The sequence below is a fragment of the Xiphophorus couchianus genome, chromosome 2 (assembly GCF_001444195.1).
Source record: "Xiphophorus couchianus chromosome 2, X_couchianus-1.0, whole genome shotgun sequence".
NCBI lineage: Eukaryota > Metazoa > Chordata > Actinopteri > Cyprinodontiformes > Poeciliidae > Xiphophorus > Xiphophorus couchianus.
The window spans coordinates 14,409,810-14,430,153 of NC_040229.1; the positions used below are offsets into that span (position 1 = coordinate 14,409,810).

Below are 20,344 nucleotides of genomic sequence, written 5' to 3' on the forward strand. Positions count from 1 at the left end.
AAAATGCAATTAAAATATTGAGTCTCACATATATTTTTTTAAACCACAAAACAATACCAGATAAAACAAAAATATTAAATATTATGATAAGTAACGTCTTTTGTATGGCATGGGTTCAGAGAATCAGTAAGCACCCATCCAGCCACAAATGAGCAGTGACGTCATTTGCTATAGCGCAAATTCAGATGTGGAAGGTCTCAGAATATCCGAAAATGGGCCAAATTCTTGCTTACTCCTTACACATTTTATATTTACACCTACGTGAAAAGAAAGTTACACCAAATTTAAATTTATTATACTCTGGTTATGAACAAAAAACAAAAATTTGTTGCACTTTAATTCAATACTCTATTATTTTGGTTTATCTTTTCTTTATTGGCCTCTGGTGAGAAAATCAATTTACTCAAACCCAGTTATGCTTAATTTTCTTTTTACAGTTTGAGTGCGAAGAGATTTTTCGACTAAAAAAAATCTAACAAAAAAAAAACATATTCGTTGTTATAGGTTTTCATGTTAGTAAGAATGTTTCTAAAGAAAAGATTAAACTTGTCCAGAGTCATTTAATGCTAGTTTTTCTGGCCTTTCTCCGGTTACTTGGATTGCCCCAGCTGTCTGGATGGGGCTGTAGAGGAAGTGAAGTTTGGCTTACGTTGAGAGGAAAGTGGGCTGAGCCGTTGAAGGATATGATCGCAGAGAGAGGCGGAGAGGAGGACAGACACAGCAGAGAAGCGAGGTGCGAAGGACGGGCAAGATGAAGACGGCGACGGCGCAGCTCAAAAACCCACCAAAACGACGAAAATCTCCACTAAATGCTACGGTGGCGGCGGTAGACGATGTGGGGTAGCCACGGCTGATGAAATTGGTAAGAAACTGCGAGAAATCCTGTATTATTAGCCGTAAAATATGAATCAGGCGCGCATGGCAATATGGTGGAAAGAACGACAGTTAGGCGCAGTGTTGTAAAAATGGCCATGGTGTGTTGTCCGCGAAGAATAGAGAAAACCTTTAACATACTGTAAAAAGCTTACAATTATGTTTTAGTTTACAAATGTTGCATGTTTGCTGTCTGTGTTTTGAGCTAACTCGGTTCATGTGTAGAGAAGTGTATTTATTCTTGATGTATTTGGAGTTATTTTAACCTACGCATTTAAAATTTGCTTTGTCCTTGAGAGGGCAAAATACTCTTCTCTGGTTTTACTCGATAAAAACAGGACAATTACCTTCACCTTTCGTTTTTTAAACGTTTTATTGACATCAGTTGACAACAACACAACAGCCTTAAGCACATTTTTGTTTATTTTCAGTTTATTCAGTTTTTGAGCTTTTTCATCGGATTGGAAATAACAAAAAAAAATAAATAAAATCTTTCTTTTTTCGGTGTAATCATTTCATAAAGGTTGCAAATGTAGTTTGTAACAGATTTTCTGGAAATGGGTTTTTCAAAATGCTTAGTCATTTTAAACAATAGTAACAGATAGTGGTAACTTGTTAAAACATTAAAAATATAACTTTTGACAATAATTCTGTACTTTTGGACCCCACACATTACTATGTTTGACCTGATTCCTAACTAAAGGTTCTTTATGTTATAAAAGCTTAGATATATGTCGAAATACAAAATAGGGTGTTGGCTTTTAACCCTTTGAGGTACTGAATAGAGAATTAATATGGATATTTACCAGAAGTCTTTCTTTTTTTGAGACATTCCTGCTTTAGTTTCTGTCAGTAAAGAATTTTAAGTTAGAAATTCTAAACAAACTTGTTAATATGAAGAAAATCTATTTGATATATAATAAATAAATAAATTTCTCTTAATTTCTCTGTCTCACAAAGAGGGATATTGAGACATTTGCTTTTAAAGTCAAACAGTGAAATCGATGATATCAAGTCTTAAATTAGTTATTTGAGTCAGGCACTACTTTAAAATCCAAAGGATTAGTATCACCCAGCACATAGACAAAATGTAGACTGAAGGCTGTTCTGAAATGGATGCCATGATTTAAGACAGATTTACTTGGGATTTTGAACCACTAAGTCCCTCAAAAATCAAATCTTTCATTGACTAAATATACAAATACTTTATCACTATTTAATGAACCATTTACCAGTTCAAATTTATATATGGTGGACATGAAAATCAGTTACTGGTTTTATTGGCAACAGGAATTTGCAAATTTGTTTGGCATGAGTAATCAAAATTTTGCTTTGTTTTTTTTTTTCACAGAAATTCCGATGTTTTGCAGAGAGCGTCAAATTGAAGATTGCTTCAAAGATGTAGAATGGTATGTTTTATTTTATGTACCGTAATTCTAGCTGTACTGTGCAGTTATAATTTTCTTTGTCTTTACTACAATACATATATATGTGTAACCAGTAGGGTGTGCTGTTTTCTCTTGACTTTTCTGAATCGTTATGTTTCTGTTTTAAAGGTTAGACGCTGCGAATTGAAGAACTTTGACGGATTCATTCTGCAATGGAAATCTGTAAGTATTATTCTTGACACAAATTGAAAAATGTTGTTAGATGACCAAATGTATGTTATTTATGTTGTATGTTGAATAACAGCTCCTGATTTATCTTTCGTATTATCTTAAAGAAATGTAAGCTCTAGCCAACGAGTACTTACAAGTGGTTTTATGTGTGATGACAAACTATGTATTTCTGGCAAGCTCACCTACTGGCTAGCATGAAACTAGGTTACCCTGACTACGTCTTTTTTTAGTATAAGTATTTGTATTACAAAACGTATGTTTTGCATGGTTCCGGCCATACAAACGGAAACATCATATCAACAGCCCCGTGTCAAAACACAGTTTCACGAAAAATTTGCGAATTTAAACAAACTTTTACAACTATCAATAACTCGTGGTAAACCACTTGGCATATCGCAAAACAATTTGCAACTAAAGTTGCGTAGCCAATGAATGACTGAACTACCATTTATTGTAATGTATTGATGCCCCTCACTTCACGATTTCAGGCAACCTTAACTATGTGACTGCCTCCTTTGGCAGTTCCAAGGCATAACAACGAAGAGTCAACTTCAGCACCCTATTCCATGTCAAAAATCAACATCTGATCTAATTTCAATTAATTGAGAATATATTATAAATAGCTAGCCTGTCATACACATATATTTATTAAAATCAAGCCTAAATGTTTAATTCAAATTTACATTACTGATAAACTGGTTCAAGACTTACTTACATTTAACACGTTTCACAACACAAAGTGACACTCAAGTAAGATGTTTGTTGCTATAATTAATCCAAGCTAACTATTTTCAAACCAAAAGTAGTGGGCGGGGCTTTATTTAACTGGGGATTTTTTAGTTTATGAATGCTCTTGCCTTAAAATACATAAACCGCTGTGTTGCACAAAACCCTTTTAACACAATTTTCATTTGTTAATTTGGAACCCCACTCTGCTACAGATGACCACTTCGGCTATTTATTTTCATCTAACTGTGTTGCTTTTACAAAATGACGTAATATGCTTTCAATTAGCAAGTTAGCTTAACAAACCCTATTTCACTTGCCCATTATTCAGTTGCCCCTGCAAATGTATGCCTACCAGCTTATCAAGATAATTGGACTAAAAAAAGCCAACCCGCCTGCTGACTGTGAATGAAATCATTGTCACTGATTCAAAGCATTAACTCTAGCTTTATTGACTACAACATCCCAACCCCCAGTCACACCTACTCACCAACTCCGCTCTGTGACTACTTCCTTCACCAACTTAAAGGCATAGCAATGATTGACCTAAATCGGTTATAGTAAATTCACACATTACATTAAGGTAGAAAAAATTATGGTTAGCCCTGGCTTAAAAAGTGTTTAACTTTGATTGCCCCCTAGTGGTGGCTTTAAAGTCCCAACAACCTATGCTCAAAATTTTGTTTTTCACCTCAACTCATATCCATATTTATAATGTAGTATAAAACATAGTTGTTGTTTATCATTTTCCAGTCGTACTGAACTCCCATCCTAAAATGAAAGTCTAGCGTCACCTTTCACATGGTAACACTTGTGTGTGGTGTTTTAGCAACTTGATATTAATATGTTAATTATGCCTCTTGATAGGTTTTTCTTCAGTTCACCTGTTAGGTAAACAGGGATTTTCGTTGTACAAAAACCTTTGAAACTTTTGTTCATTAATTGGTTAGTTACAATTTGGTAAACAATAGTTTTGTGCTTAAAATGAATACAATCAGTTGTCAAAACAGACGTACACGTGAAGGAAATGTTAAACATGTACCAAACGTGTATTTCATCAAATGACCACCATGCTATGAATTCTGCGTTCCATGGAAATTGTTTTACTAATGTTAAAAAAAAAAAAAGGTTTTCCCACTGCATTAAAAGTTTATAATTAATTCAGTAACCAATTTACTTCAGTTGATCATGGATGCGTTCCATTTGTCGTCAGTACCGTTCAGTCAAAGTCTTTAAGTACATTGGTTACAATTTTCCTAACAAAATGACACTCCTTCTGTAAGCCTATGCCATACTCACATGGTTTTGAATATCCAAATGCTTTCTTAACATTTAACACCTTACTCCAACTATTTGTTTAATCGCCAGGAGTTTAATCAGCACAAGTACAAGAGTATGTTTTTGTGCTGATTAAACTCCTGGAACACCTATCAAAACTGGATCAAACATAAAATATTAATGAATACTTGTCATTGCCAACATTTGCCCAAATGGTAACATTGCAACTGCAGGGTGTTTGGGAAAACATGCAGTATGCGATTTTGTGTTTACATTGTTATCACAACATCTCTTATGATAAATAAAAAATAATAAATCTAAATTAAAAAAAGTAAACAGTGTTTATGTCTTTTTTAGATGTAATTTTTAGATGTGTTCTTGGTCCAACACACCTGAATTAAATATCTGAATTGCCTCCTCAGTATGCAGTCAAGTTCTCCAGAATCCTGCTAGTGATGCACTTATTTGACTCATTTATGTTGAAGTAGAGACACAAATGATTTCTACCAAAAGTTAAAGTTCTGTTGAAGAAGTTGTTTCTTGTTGACTTCTGATATTTTGGCAATTAAACAACTACCGACCTCTAAAATACTTTGTCAGTGGATACATTGCAAACATGGAAAAGTCTGAATTCATGCTACTTAATTAACTAACATTGACTTCAAGCAGTTCTTTGCAATAGGTATGTCAAATTGTAACATTGCGACAACAAGAAATTTGCAATGTATTGCGTAGCCCCACCCAGTCCACCCACCTTTTTGACAGAAATGGTATAATGTTTATGTCATAAAGTTATAAAAAATTATTAACAGTGTGGGAAACGGATAGATATTATGATAAAACACAATATATACTGATTAAGTCTTTTGTACCAATTAAGTCAAAATGTCAAGACAAACAGAACTTGTTTAAAGAAGTTTTGGTTTTGTTTGCTTGCGTTTTTTTTTATCTTAAGTGGTAATTTTTACAAGAAGTATCTCAGTATGCCCCTTGACTCAAAATTTCTTCACCATGGTTTCTTTAAATTGTTCAGAAATTTTGTTGACCTTGTAATGTGGAATATAGGCAAAAAGAACAAATGGAACTAGTTTTAAATGTTTGTTGGCAGCTAGGTGCATTTTTAATGTAAACTGGAGTCTCAGAACAGTCCAACAGGAATCCTCATAATTGTTTATGCCTTAGGATGTAATATTTTTTTATCTGAAGCCACAATATTGGTTCAAAATATATCTGACATATTCTTTATCGATATATTTATCACATTGACTTGAAAACTTTTTGATTTTTTTATTGTAAACCTAAAAAGGGAAATGTTGCAGACCTCATGTAGGTTAGTGGTTATCATTAATTGTTTCTTTTTCTATTCCACAGCAGACACAGAATCCTTGCAAGAAGATGTGCCAAATCCGAATAGAAAGAAGACAACTTTGTAAGTTCCTCCCATTTCAATATTGAAATATGAGGAAGCTTAAATATCTTTTGCCATCCTATTTTAATAGATTTAGGAAATCTGGCCCAGTTATTTTATATTAACTGTGTCTTGGTCACATTGAGTTTTTGTTGTAAAAGCCTTGACCAAGCAGTATATATGAGCTGGTGGAGACATTCTCAAACCATGTGTTTGTTTATTTAATCAGTGGTACATGCAAAATGCAGTTACCCTAAATGGTTTTTAACTTTTGATAAAAGTTAATTCAGTCTTTTTTCTTAGATATTGTTTGGATTGCCTCTTTGTGGCACTTGTAAGAAAAAGTAAATTTTTTTCTTAATCTGCCATTATTTTGCTGAATAGTTAGTTGCATCTTTAGCAAAGCTTGAATACATAAATTTGTTGTTTCTTAAAATGTCTTCCAAAACAACAACACAATTGTTCCGATGTTAAGACATACATTAGGCTTCCACACTCAGAATAACATCTTTATCAAGTTGTGAACGTGCTAATGTGTTGGTGGTCGGAATTTGGTTGTTTGAAACTTAACCTGATCCATTAAAACAATAGATTTTACTTTGGTTTTAATGTGTGTTGTTTGCTAATCTGCTAAGTTTATATTTTGTGTAATTGTAATTTGGTTACAACTGTTGCTTAATCAACTTTTCCCACAAAATAAAAATGTTTTTGGTTTAACATGCTTTGATGCATTTGCCCCTACTGGCCAGTTAATTACTTTTTTTTTTTTATTTTGCTTTTTTCGGCATTTAATTAATGGAAACTATTCAAAACTTTTCATGGCCCACCAAATGTAGCAAAGTAAACAGTGAGACATGCATATTGTTTCATTATACTTTATAATGATAACAAGTCCCTTGTGCAAGTCTTAATTTGTTTGTTCTTATAAAATTTTGTGTTGTACTGGAATTTAAACATCTGCTAAAATTTATGCGCGTATGAATCAGAATAAGTTACTACAAACGCTACAATACCAAATTGTTTTTATCCAGTACATTGTCATACTGACTGTTAATTACAGTTCATGACAAACAATTTTTTACTTGACATTAAAACACTAACATTTTCAAAAATGTTGTGCTCGTACAGCTCTTGCTAACACAACTGAAACTTAGCCAAGTAGTTCATTTGTTTTTAGTGTAGTTTTGTCATGCTACACTGTTAGTCAGTCAGTAAATCATATCTTTTTAGTTCCACCGTGGGCTTACAATTCTTCTGTTTTTTTATCCTATCAAGACACCAATCAACTGGATATTGCTGCAGTGGAGACAGCGTTGTTTAACGCGAAGATGGCAAGCGATTTGGCAGTTAGCCAAATATTGTCAAGATGAAACCTTTTTTTCTAAATGGACTTTGGGAGTGGAATTAATTTTTTTTAAAATTATTATTATTATTTTTGTACCACAACATGGACACTATGGATCACCAATGCTAGGAGGAAATCGGAATTGTTTCGAAAATCAATCTGTACATTTGACATTCAAATGTTGTTTTTAAATAAAGTGTGTACTCGTATGTATATACATCAATGGCCTTGTTTCATTAGTTGAACAGTTGGAAAATCAAAAGATTACCCGCCACGTTTTGATTCTGACATCGCATAAAACTCGGAAGCAGATTATAGTGTTGCGTTTTAAATGCAAATGAGGTGGTTTGCCTTTCTTTTGTGTCCAGTGTTGGTGGATTATTATAACTTAGTCTTTCCAAGTTTTGATGTTTAATTATGGTGCTGTTTATTTTTAAAGGCTTCGCATTAATTAATAAACGTATATAATTAATCAAAGAGCTTTGTTCGCAATTCATATGGTTTCCTAAGCACATAGTGAAAGGCCTTATAAAATGGCTACTGCTTGTCCTTCTTCCTGGCTGAACAGGAAGTGATGTAATTGCTGCAAAATATATAGTTTTTACAGTCTAGTATAACCTTTTGGTAATTGTGAATAAAGGGTTTCATTTTGGGGCTTGTTTGCTAAGTTTTAAATCATCTGTTAGTTTATATAAAGTAAAATTTAAACATAATAAAAGGGGTGGGACTTAGGCATCACCTGAGTATGGGGTAAATGGAAATAACGTCAATCAAGAGCAAAGCTTTCAGAGCAGGGAAGGAGCTCTACATGGCGGCTGAGCCTTGGAAAGGCTGCCCTGGGTTTTGTCAGACCGATTCTCTTACTCGTCTTCGATCGATGCCGGCTAGTTTTCATGTAAATTTGTGCTCTGTGTTCACGCGGTCGCTTTTTAGGGGGATTTTGTGCGTTTTGTGTCTCTTTTTGGCTGATTTTGAGAGCTGGAGGAGCCGTCTGTTCTGGCCGTGTGCTTGTCGTTGTTTTCCATACTGGGCTCCGGCAGCCATGGCGCGCCTCCATTTTTAGTGTGCTGCTGCTCTTCGCCTCTGTCGCGCTGTCAGGCACTGCAGACTTTAAAGGCCTGAAAGCTTTTCGAAACAAACTCGTTTTTGTTATTTGTAAAGTTCTAATTTATACTGCTTATTTTTTTTTAAATCCGAGTCGGATAAATATTTAATCTGCGACCAGGCGGAAAAGAAAGAGAAACAATTAGACGTCTTGTTGGTTAGCACGTTTTCTCATTGATTTGATTTGTTTACATTTTGTAAGGAATAATTGAGCGAATTTGTAGTCTGTGTATATTCTTTTTGTAATGCTTCATGCGATGACGCAGTTAAAATTCACGGCATGCGGCTGTATCTGTGGACTATTTTGGAGAATATACGCATAATACTTGATTTGTTATAACAGTATCTATCCTTATTGTTACCTTCAATTTAAATTAGTGATGTAAATTATGATTTTCAAATCAGTCGATTTATTATTTTCTCATTTCGTGTCGCATCGTCTGGGCTTTTTCTGCCACCTGAGAAAAGGCAGTCTGATGGGACTTCTGTGGTAGTTCATGCTACCTTCAACTTTTTGACAGTAAATACAAGGACAGATTATCACTATCGAGTCTTGAGGATTTTATCATGATGAAGAATAAAAATAAAAAACAAGAGGACGAAGGATCGACCCAGAGTAATGCTTCAAGGTATGATCCATTATACTTTACACTACATTTGTTCCCCCAAATCTGGTTTGTTTACCTTTTCAAGCATGGTTGATCATCTGTGTTATATTTGCACCTTTGCTTTTTAAAGAAGATCACTAGAGTCATGAATGACCTTGCTATTGTTTAATAGCCACACCCTGATTTTTCCTGCCATTTCTTGCTCTCAGTACTGAGGTTTTTAGGCCTGTGTTCAGACATCATTGCCCACAAGATGTTGATGTTTGACCACAGGAAATCTTATATATCCTGTACTATGTTGCAAATAAAATTATGTAATTTAACATGTAACATGACCTTGTCTTAAAAGTCAGTACTGCAATGCACCAATTTATAAATATTTAGATTAGTTTTATTTTTCAAACCTTATATTGCCTGTGAACATTTTTTTTTAAATCCAGTATTGTGGATGTTGTACTGGTTGTTTTTATAAGGTACTTTTTTAGAGTGTACTTTATCTTAAGTGTATTTCAACAAATATATAAGCTTCAGATATTCACATCTGATTATTAAATCTATTTTTGTATGGATTAGAGGCTTTACTGAACAATACATATTTCAATTTTTTTAATTTTTCTGCTGTTTTAAATACATGCTATTGTTTGTAATATTTGACATTAAGTTTCAGGTTTACATCTGTGTCCAGTCAGATGTAATTTATATATGTACTTTTTTTAATCTAACGTTTTCCTCTCATGTAGTGGTCATTTGTTTGTTGTGCTAAAAGGAATTGTCAAGAACTTTAACAAGGAAGATAATTTTCCATACAAGGTTATCTGCAACCTTTGCTGTAATATTCTGTCTTGGATATTTTGAGGGTAACATTCTAGTTGAAGCCTTTTCTGCAAATGTTTTTTGTTTTTAGCTCTGTAGCCAAAAAAATGTTTTGTTCTTTATTAAATATTTACCATCATGCCAAACTGTACACTTTATATGGTGAGTTTTGTTTTTCTTACTGTAAAATTCTTGATGTCTAGATATCGTGACTAGAAGTTTCAAAAGAAGTGGAAACAAACTTTAATCAATAAAGTTTTTGTTTGATCATTCTATGGTGTCAGGACAATGCAGTAACAGTGTGTCAGACCTGATCATCCCCCCCCCACAAATAACTAGTTTCTTTATAAGGCTTACTGACCTTTTGTCAGAATAAATAACTATATACTTGCCTTTAGAATCTGCTTGCTTTGGCATGCCTGTCACTTTGCTACTGATTTTTAAAAATTATTTCTATTTTTTCCCCCATGGAGGGACAATAAAGAATATTTATATTCCACTGTAAATGAAGACACCACACATTTGTAAGCTAAATGCAGCTAATTCTCCTTTGAGTCTTTCATTGACTATGCACTCCAGCAAGTTACATCACTCTTGTAGTGTTCTGCGTGATCTTCGGGCAGCCATTTTAGTATTTTTAAGATGAGAGTAAAATGGTGTCTTGTGATTTCAGCTCTGCATCTTTACACAATTATAGATCAGAAGATTGTTCAATCAGATCAGTTGAGGTAGCAAAACAAGGTTGAATAGATTTGTGTTTTATACAACATAAAAAGCACAGCTTACAAATACTCATAGGTCACAAAATGGCCCTTGGTTTGTGTGGCTTGTTTGCTCACTTGTCTGTATTAAAACTGGGCTCAGAACTACACAGGAGGAACAGGAAATACCGTTGCTTAAAGGAGCCTGCGTTCAGGTCTGTGATTGGCTTGACGTCACACAACAGCTCAATAGCCAATAGTAATTCAAGAAGAAAGCCATGTCCCACCCTCTTCATCTATCTCTTAAAGGGGCAGTAAGAATTGAAGCAATGGCTTGACTACCGTCACATTATTATATTTTCTATCATATTATTTCGTAGTTTTTTATTATTGTTGAGCCCCTCTTGTAATTTTATGAAGGGAAAAGATTAAAACATTTTTATATGAAAGTGCAACGCATACAGAAAGCATGTATTCTTTTAAAATATGAAATGTATTTTAAATAGAATTATGTATGATTATATGCTAATTTAAGTAGCCGAAGGTTATGTTTCTTTTTATTATGCTCAGACATTCTGTTAAAGAGGCTTAGATTTATTCACTGTGGCCGATAGTGACTCCATGTGTACAAAAGAGGTACTGCATGCAGAGAAAGATACGGGCAAAAGCTAAATGGAGCTAGACCTTCAATGTACAACTCTTACTCTGTCTACTGTTGAGGAATTTATGTGCAAGGAGACCCAAAATAATCCTGAGATATTTCCTAAGCAGTTTTGTGTACAGTTTTCTTGTTGATACTGAATACAAAGATGTATTAATGTATCTCTAAACCTAAACAAAAAGGTTTAAGTTACCCTCCTCCCAATTAAGGACAACTTGGAAGTCATGTGATAAAGGGTAATAAGTGCGTCAGTTTAAAGACAAGATAATATGTTTAAGAAAGACTAATTGGTTAATGGCTTTACTACAGAATTTTTCAGGATAATTTCTACAACTGCTCCTGTAAACAAAAGGCATCAGGCTTACCAAGAGCACAGGCTGAACTGCTTACGGCGGGACTAGTACACTTTGAGCCAATTAATCTACATATATTTTCACAACAATTGAATGGACAAGTTTGAATTGAATGTGGATTTTATTAATTCAGCTGTCAAAAATTTAAATAAAGGCTCTAATATTTGCGATGGCTTGTCTCAATAAATTACAGAGAAGTCACACATATTTTATAGCAGTCAAGCTTCTGGATTAATTTTTCACTGTATGTTTGACCAGTCCACTTATGAGAAATAGTTCTGTTTATTTAAATTGAATGACTTCCTCTTATTGACTTCCATTTTAAGAATAATTTATATATTTTCAATAGGACCGAGTGCATGGCCATTGCAGAAACTTTATGATTGCCTCATTAATTCAAAAACTAGTTTTGAATGGAGATGTATTTATCATTTAGTCATGTTTTGCTGAAATGTGTTGTATTATGAGTTCACTCTAAAACCAGAATGGTTCAAATGGAACATTGAGGAGCTAAAATCTGAATCATCCATTATTAGGGTGTGTGATCTTTACACCTTGAGTTTATGTAGAAAAATTGTTGTTGGCAATTGTAAGAAATATAGGAAGAGGGGCACTACTTGCTCAGATGATCAGTTTGCACAAAGTTTGTGAGAATACATGCATTTGATCCACCTTGTTGGATTTGTTGTAGTGTAGGAAATATAAAACACACTTGCATCACACAATCAAAGAATCAATATATTTTGTTTTTCTATAGCAATTCAGCTTCAGAGGAGTCCAACCGTTCGGCGTCCGAGTCTGGAAGTCAGTCAGAAAGCGAGCATGGCAGTGTGAGGAGGCGATCGCACAACTCTGAGTCAAACAGCTCCTCTGAGTCAGAGAGCCGCTCAGAGTCAGAGAGCGAGTCCGTCGGGTCCAAATCGCAGCAAGCCACTTCTGAGGCCAAAGACAAACCAGTCAGAAAGAAGGAGCGCCTGGCTGATGTGAAGAAGGTAAAGGTCATTTGATTAGGACTCCTGGTGACGGGTGAGGATGATAGGAAGGGAGGATCAGTGTTTCTGAATCAGATTACAGTTCCAGTTTTCAGGAAGTGAAGGTTGACCTCTCTTGGATTAGGTAGTTGGGCTCTTAATACAATCAAGGTTGGATTTGCGGGACTCATATGGTTGAATTCTTTCACAGGGACAGTTTCCTTTATAGTATGACAGTTTTGTGAATTTTGGCCTCACGAAACTATGCTGTGTCTGACGCTGACCGTCCCCGATTGGTCTTGAATATGTTGGAAGACTGAATAATTAAAGGCCAAAAGTAGGGATCCACAGGACACTTAAGTTTATGCCTCACAAACAGGATAAGATATTAGCATCTCCCTCTTTAGGCTTCTCTCACCTTAGTACAGAATAAAAGGTACAGTTGTTTCAAAGGCATGCAAATAGTCATTTCTTAATGTTTATTGGCCACTGATCAAGATGTCATTTTACAGCCACAAAAGAAAATGGTTGAAGTTCACAAATGTTGCTTCGTAATTTAATTTGAGATTTAGGAATACATACATCCAGCTTTCAACTGAAAACTTCAGAGTTCATTGATATTGTTGATAATAAACCTCATAACCGTTTTAATGGTAAGCTGCAAAAAATTATACATACAACAGGTATGTATATAAACAGATATAAACAAATTTTAATAACGTTAAAGTTTTAATGAAAGAACATCCAAATATTTGCGTCTGGTCATATTAATTTGTGCAGGTGTAGAAGTATGACACAAAACATAACAGAAGTGTTGCCAATCTTTGGGAATTGGTCATACTTTTTACAAATGCCAGATATGTTATATCTTGTCAAAAACTTTAAGTATTAGTCAGACAGACGTCCAGTCAGCAGTAAATGAGAAGTGTAGAATTAAAGCATTTTTATTTTCCATTATCATTTCTGCCTTCAAGCATCAGATTTGTTTACAGATGTGGGAAGAACACCCAGATGTGTACGGCGTCAGGAGGTCAAATCGGAGCAGACAGGAGCCGGCTCGTCTCAACATCGGAGCTGAGGTAAGCAAATGTGAAAGAGACTAATGGGAGAACAGTGGAACCTGAAATGTTATACTTCGTCTACTCATCAGTTCACCATCATCGGTCACTTGTGCCATCTAGTGAACATTTTGTGCAATAACTGATTTTAGATGGATTGTTTACTGACATGTTGGCTTCTTCTACAGGGCAGCAGTGACTCGGAGAGCGAGAGCCCTAAAAGAAAATCTTCTCGAACAAAGAAAAAGGAGTAAGTAGGAAGGTCTGGAATATGGTTTCTGTTTCTTTAACATTCTGTCATAGACATATTATTTTAACATACATTTTGCCAGTGAGGTTTTTTAAGCATTTCATCCTTACAGTACTCTTTTGTTTTCACATCTGTGTCATTCCCCAGTCAATTTGACTCCATATTGTGATGCTTGTCAGTTAAATGCTTACTTTATAAATGGGTATCTGTTTGTCTCAGAATGGGCTCAGTTTGTGCCTATCAGCCAGGTTATGTTCTACATTTAAGTCAAATTTGATTGGTCAAATCAACGACTCATCCCTGATTGAATTTGGTCACACTGAACACGTTGTGACCACCATTTAAACATAATTTGGTCTGCGAGCATAAACGGCTATGACGGGCCTTGAGGGTGAACTTGTGGCATTTCTTTGTTATAAGAAATATCTGGAAAGATGATGACTCAATTGATGAAGAGGAGGAGGAGGAGAAGGAGGAGACATCCGACAGTTCAGACAGTGAGCAGGAAGAGAAAAAAGTTAGATCCAGACGACTTCCTGCTAGAAGGTAAGAGTGTAACAAAGCCTGGCCATCAGACAGCTACCCAATAGTTATCGCAAAATCCTTCTCTGTCACTTAATCATTTACTATTCATTCTTTGATTTGAAAAATAACAACCAGACTGCTGCATCTCAATGTTTTGTGCCTTGAAAAAGTGTTCATATTCCAACCACAAACAACGATGTATTTTATACAGACTTTAAGGGAAAGATCTGTTATTTTGTTATTTTTTCTGTTATTTTTTTCACTGTTATTTTGACAGGGCATGGAAAATGTAGGTTTTTATTTTATGTTTTTAATCTCGCATTCAGCACCTTTTACTCTAATAAAAGTAAAAAACCAAAGTGGAACCAAATTGGTCACTTAATTGGTAAAACATATTCATTCAGACCTAAATCCAATTCAGCATTTTCTAGAAGAGTTTAAAATTATTTGCGTCATCCAATCTGACTGACCTTGACGTATTTTCTAAAGTTAGGGTAAAAAATCTTGCTGTGCAAAATTAGTAGAGAAATAACTTTGCACAGCAAGACTATATAAAATCTTCCATTATTTATATATATATATATATATATATATAACATTTGTCAACTCTGCATTTTTTCCTTCCTCACCACAATTATTCATCAAATCCCAGAAAATTGGGTCAAAGTTACAGTTTTAACTGAAAAGAAAAGGAAAGTTAGAGGGGTGTGAATACTTTTTAAAGGCACCTTGATTGCGTTGTTGTGTGTTTCTTAAGGCTTCTGTTTCTATGCTTATTTTTTCCCCACAGGCCTCAGACCAAATCATCAAAAAAGCAGCAGTCTCAAAAAGGAAGAAAGTTGAGAAAACAGGAATCGTCAGCTGAAGACGACGATGATGACGACGACGATGACGACGACGATGAAGACGATACTCCAAAGAGACAGACTCGAAGAAGAGGGGCCACAAAAATTAAGAGGTGACTTTTTTTTTTCCTAAAGACAAAGTTCAGTCAGATATTTTAGACCAGTGGTTCTTAACCTTGTTTGAGGTACCGAACCCACCAGTTTCATATGCACATTCACCGAACCCTTCTTTAGTGATAAATCAAATATGATTTTTTTCCAAATTCAAGACATAGGTATATGTTTATCAGATTCGCCATCTTTAACGCCGCTGGTTTTATGAGTGTTTCACCGATGGTGTGCGGCTTGCCCTGCTTTGCGATCAGGTAAGCAACTTTGTACAATGCGGTGAGAATCGGTTTGTTCATGGGTACAAATCCAAGAGCAGGCAGAGTGGCCCTTTCATCAAATCTGGCTCTTTTCACCTTGAATTCAGCGAGCGTTGTGTTCTTGTATTCCCCATCTCCATGCAGCTTCAAGAAGTGTTCCTCCAGTTTTGCCGGTGCGAGGCTAGAGTTGCTCAACTTGACATTGCAAATCATGCAGATAGGACGCTGACTCCCATCACGTTCCGTGATACATGTGAATCTATGTTGTACATATTCGTCCGACCACTTTCTTTTTTTGCTCGACATAGTTAGTATGGATTAAAATATTAAGAAAGATACCATACAACATACGACTACGACAGTCACATGGTGACTACTGAGCACAATAAAGTCCCCGCAGCACTGATTGGCCAATTAATGTAACGTGATCATCTGCAGCAAGTGATGGCCAAGCGGGCATGTCATCACAAATTTACATAATAAGTCGGGTGTGTCTTGACCTCCGTGGCGGAGGCTCCGCCGAACCCCTGAGACCGACTCACCGAACCCCTAGGGTTCGATCGAACCCCGGTTAAGAACCACTGTTTTAGACATTTCACAACCAGCACACCTAAACTGATTTTAAAATATAAACAATCTGTATTTTCCTGTCCTTCACACTTATTGATTCTAGTTGTGAGAAATTTAAGATGAACTGAAATCTCCCTTCTTACTGTGTTATTTAGCTATAAAGAAGATCAGCATGACTTCGAAACCGACTCTGATGACCTGATCGAAATGACTGGAGATGCTGGTGAAGAGCAGCAGGACGACGACAGCGAAACCATCGAGAGGGTTCTTGATTGCAGGACTGGCAGCAAAGGAGGTGATTCCCTTTTGCTTGCTTCCTAAACAAAGTTAAAGTAAAAAAAAAAAAGCTCTGGATCAGTTTTCAAACTCAATGTTTGGGCGTTTTCAGCCACTGGAGCTTCCACCACTGTGTACGCCGTGGAGGAGAACGGGGACCCGTGTGAAGGTTTCGATCCCGAGAAAGATGAAGGAGAGACTCAGTATCTGATCAAGTGGAAGGGCTGGTCCTACATCCACAACACCTGGGAGAGCATCGACACTCTAACGCAGCAGAAGGTCAAGGGGTTGAAGAAACTGGACAACTTTAAGAAGAAAAATGATGAGTTGAATTCTTGGTGAGAGTGTTTGTCTTTATGTTACTGTTGTTTATTTAGCAAATTGTCCTTCCAGACCTATCACTTAAACCTAATTGAATCTGTTTTCAGGTTAAGTAAAGCGTCTCCTGAGGATGTGGAGTTTCATAACTGCCAGCAGGAGCTCACATCTGACTTGACGAAGCAGTTTCAAGTTGTGGAGCGAGTTATTGGTAAGAAGTTAGCAACAGCTCGTAAGGATGGGTACTGCTATTTTTTGATTTAAATTTAGCATCCTGTATAATCTGAAAAAAAATAAAATAAAATTCAACATTCATTATTGGAATCCTGTCTTACAAACATGACAAATACTTGACAAGATCTTAATAAAAATAAGAGCGATTAAATTATCTGTTGTTTCTCTTTTTTTGTTGTTTTTCTTTAAATAAATTTTTACTGTTATGAGGCCAAAGCTAGTGATGATTTCAAAGTAATTTAAAGATTTATCTGCATAAACTTAGGGACTGCTGGGGGTGCAAGAATGCAAACATTTTTTTTAGCAGTGGGGTTGCTCTAAATGTGCCCCAAAAGCAAGGTATCTACCAGAAGTACATTCAAACACATAATAATGTCTTTAAAGTCTGCAAATCTTTTTACTAGTTGTCTAAAATGCTGTTATCTGGGTGAGCTTCTGCTGCATATCGGTTTACTCTGCAGCTTAAAGCTGCTTCTGTTCATGATTTATCAACTGCAGGTTCAATATGTAGGGCAAAGGTAGCACCTTGTATGACTTAACAAGGGTATTTATATATTTAAGCTATAAATCTCACCAGTGGCAGAGATGAGAGGCAGCAGTGTAGGTGTCAGCAGCAGCAGGAGCTCCTTTATAGAACTAGTCTTTAAGAGTTTTGGGAGTTGATTGAAGGTCTTGGGTCAGGTTACACAGAAGCTAGGCACAGGCTTGAGTTAAAGTACCATGGTTCATTGTAAATAAAAATAAAAAAATCAAAATTCAAATTGCTTTTATATAAAATTAACTATATTTAGGGCTGTAACGAATCCTCGAGGGATTCGAGTACCTCGATTAATACAATTTCTCGTGAAAAATTTATCAGAGAGAGACTTTTCCGAGATTTCAATTTACTAAAATATTTATTTACAAAGACCCTAATTGTATTAAGTGAATGAGCTGTGCTTCTTGGCTAAGTCTCCCTCGACTAGCAAGCAACACGTGGGGGAGGGGCAGCACTGATTTGCTCTTAGCTTAATCCAGCTGGTGGAAACTCTGGCAAGTCTGACATTTAAAACAGAAACGACTCTGGACTGTAGGAACAGTACGATGGGTAATCTGAGAAAACTTAACCAATCAGGTGAATATTGGTACATTTACCTAGCCCACTCCTGATGTTATGAACTGTTTGAGATTACGTTTGAAGTTCCTCTCTAACTCAAAGTTTCCCAGTTTAATGAAAACACTTGATTCTGGAGATGTTTTTCAGCTGTAGCCTCCAGTTCAGAACCAGTAGTTCAGCATCATTGCTCAATCCATCACTATCTATTTCTTGTTCAACTCAAGCATTTTTAAAAATATTTTTCTTTTTTCCTACCAACAGCAACAAAAACAGGAAAGACTCCAGGTTCCTCTGATTTTCCCTGTACGTACCTCCTTGCATTCTGACTTTTAACTAAATTAACTTTAAAAAGGTTGTGAACTTATTAACTTTTGTTTGATTATTCCCTGTGTTTTCAAACAGCCCACAGTCACAAGACTCCATCCTCGAACGAGCCGGAGTACCTGTGCAAGTGGATGGGCTTGCCGTACTCTGAGTGCAGCTGGGAGGACGGCGCCTTGGTCAGGAAGAAGTTTCAGCACTGCATCGACGGCTTCATGAGCCGAAACTCCAGTAAAACCATCCCGTCTAAGGACTGCAAGGTAGGAGGTTAAGCAAAGCTAACAAAACATGGCTTCGTCTTGGAAGTACAATTTTCAGTCATAATTTTTATTTTTCTATCTCAGGTATTAAAGCAAAGGCCGAGGTTTGTCGCCTTAAAGAAACAGCCATCATATATTGGTGATGAGAACCTTGAGCTAAGAGATTACCAGCTGGACGGGTTGAACTGGCTGGCTCACTCCTGGTGCAGGTAGATTACCAACAAAGTTGATGGTTTTATGTTTAACACCAAGTTCTGATCCCAGTAAAGAATCCGCTCTCCACTCGCAGGTGCAACAGCGTCATCCTGGCCGATGAGATGGGGCTGGGGAAGACCATCCAGACCATCTCCTTCCTGTCCTACCTGTTCCACCAGCATCAGCTCTACGGACCCTTTCTGGTGGTGGTGCCTCTGTCCACGTTGACCTCCTGGCAGAGGGAGTTTGACACCTGGGCTCCGGACATGAACGTGGTGGTCTACTTGGGCGACGTCATGAGCAGGAAAACGGTTCGTTTGATTTTGACTCCGACTGTTTTTTTTTCTTAAACATCTCGTGGCTCACATATTGGTTTGTGTTTAGATCCGTGACTACGAGTGGGTGAACCATCAGACCAAAAGAATCCGTTTCAGCGCCCTCTTAACTACCTATGAGATTCTGCTTAAAGACAAGGTTGGGACATTATTTTTATAGGTCTCTGTTCTGGTTCTGTAACATTTCAAAGATTCTTAAAATGTGACAATCTTTGACTACAGGGCGTCCTGGGGAATATTAACTGGGCCTTCCTGGGTGTGGATGAAGCTCACAGGCTGAAGAATGATGACTCCCTGCTCTACAAATCCTTAATGGAGTTCAGATCCAACCATAGACTCCTCATTACCGGCACTCCGCTACAGAACTCCCTCAAGGAGCTCTGGTCTCTGTTACACTTCTTAATGCCCGACAAGTACGTCTTCACACGCCTTAAAATAAACTGAGTCAGACAGGAGGGAGACTTGTTTAATATCTGTTACCACTTCAGGTTTGACTCCTGGGAGGATTTTGAGGATGAACACGGAAAAGGAAGGGACAACGGTTATCAGAGTCTCCACAAAGTCCTGGAGCCATTCCTGCTCCGAAGGGTCAAGAAAGACGTAGAGAAATCTCTACCTGCCAAAGTGGAGCAAATCCTCCGCGTTGACATGTCGGCACAGCAGAAACAGTTCTACAAGTAGGATTTTCTTTTTCCTCTAACCCTCGCAACATGAATAATTTTTTTATAAATCACGTCTTACTTAATGTGCCCTCCTTGTTTTACAGGTGGATTTTAACAAGGAATTACAAAGCCCTTTCCAAAGGTACCCGCGGCAGCTCCAGTGGCTTCCTAAACATTGTGATGGAGCTTAAAAAGTGCTGCAACCATAGTTTCCTCATTAAGCTGCCTGAGGAGGGAGATGGAGAAACGCAGCTGGAAAGCCTCCAGGTTTGTTTCATCCTGAGCTTCCTTCAGCTCCAGGCGTCTCCTCAGGACGCCTCTGCTACAGATGCTTGGTGTTATCTATAATACACAGTCAGAAAGCATGGAAACGTCTGCAGTGTTTTCCAGATTGGGACCAACATTTAAAAATAATATTTTTCCCTTTCTAAAACCTGCCTCAACATCTAATTGTTAAATCCATTTGTCCTTCTTTTAAAACTTTAAATTCTTCCCTTAAGCTTCCTTTCATTCAATCCCTTCTTTATCAAATCTGTCTTTTCTTGAATCAGATTTTTCTTTTTTTTCCTTC

The 20,344-nt window shown here is 36.5% G+C and overlaps 1 protein-coding gene across 2 annotated transcripts in view; it reads left to right on the forward strand.

Annotated features, from left to right (window-relative positions):
• The first annotated feature begins 647 nt into the window (after positions 1–647).
• chd2 (chromodomain helicase DNA binding protein 2) overlaps positions 648–20,344 on the forward strand; it is a 30,318-nt gene continuing 10,621 nt past the window's right edge. Inside the window, exons 1-21 of one of the 2 annotated variants that reach the window (XM_028037685.1) lie at positions 648–862; positions 2,225–2,282; positions 2,430–2,483; positions 5,868–5,925; positions 7,180–8,982; positions 12,247–12,481; positions 13,453–13,539; positions 13,707–13,768; positions 14,189–14,314; positions 15,084–15,251; positions 16,232–16,371; positions 16,465–16,690; positions 16,781–16,881; positions 18,262–18,303; positions 18,403–18,581; positions 18,666–18,790; positions 18,871–19,087; positions 19,161–19,250; positions 19,334–19,524; positions 19,600–19,788; positions 19,878–20,040. In XM_028037685.1, coding sequence (XP_027893486.1) covers positions 8,921–8,982; positions 12,247–12,481; positions 13,453–13,539; positions 13,707–13,768; positions 14,189–14,314; positions 15,084–15,251; positions 16,232–16,371; positions 16,465–16,690; positions 16,781–16,881; positions 18,262–18,303; positions 18,403–18,581; positions 18,666–18,790; positions 18,871–19,087; positions 19,161–19,250; positions 19,334–19,524; positions 19,600–19,788; positions 19,878–20,040 — 2,403 coding nt within the window. In that variant the 5' untranslated portion in view covers positions 648–862; positions 2,225–2,282; positions 2,430–2,483; positions 5,868–5,925; positions 7,180–8,920. The remainder of the gene's footprint in view (positions 863–2,224; positions 2,283–2,429; positions 2,484–5,867; positions 5,926–7,179; positions 8,983–12,246; positions 12,482–13,452; positions 13,540–13,706; positions 13,769–14,188; positions 14,315–15,083; positions 15,252–16,231; positions 16,372–16,464; positions 16,691–16,780; positions 16,882–18,261; positions 18,304–18,402; positions 18,582–18,665; positions 18,791–18,870; positions 19,088–19,160; positions 19,251–19,333; positions 19,525–19,599; positions 19,789–19,877; positions 20,041–20,344) is intronic. The other variant, XM_028037690.1, reaches the window with a different exon arrangement.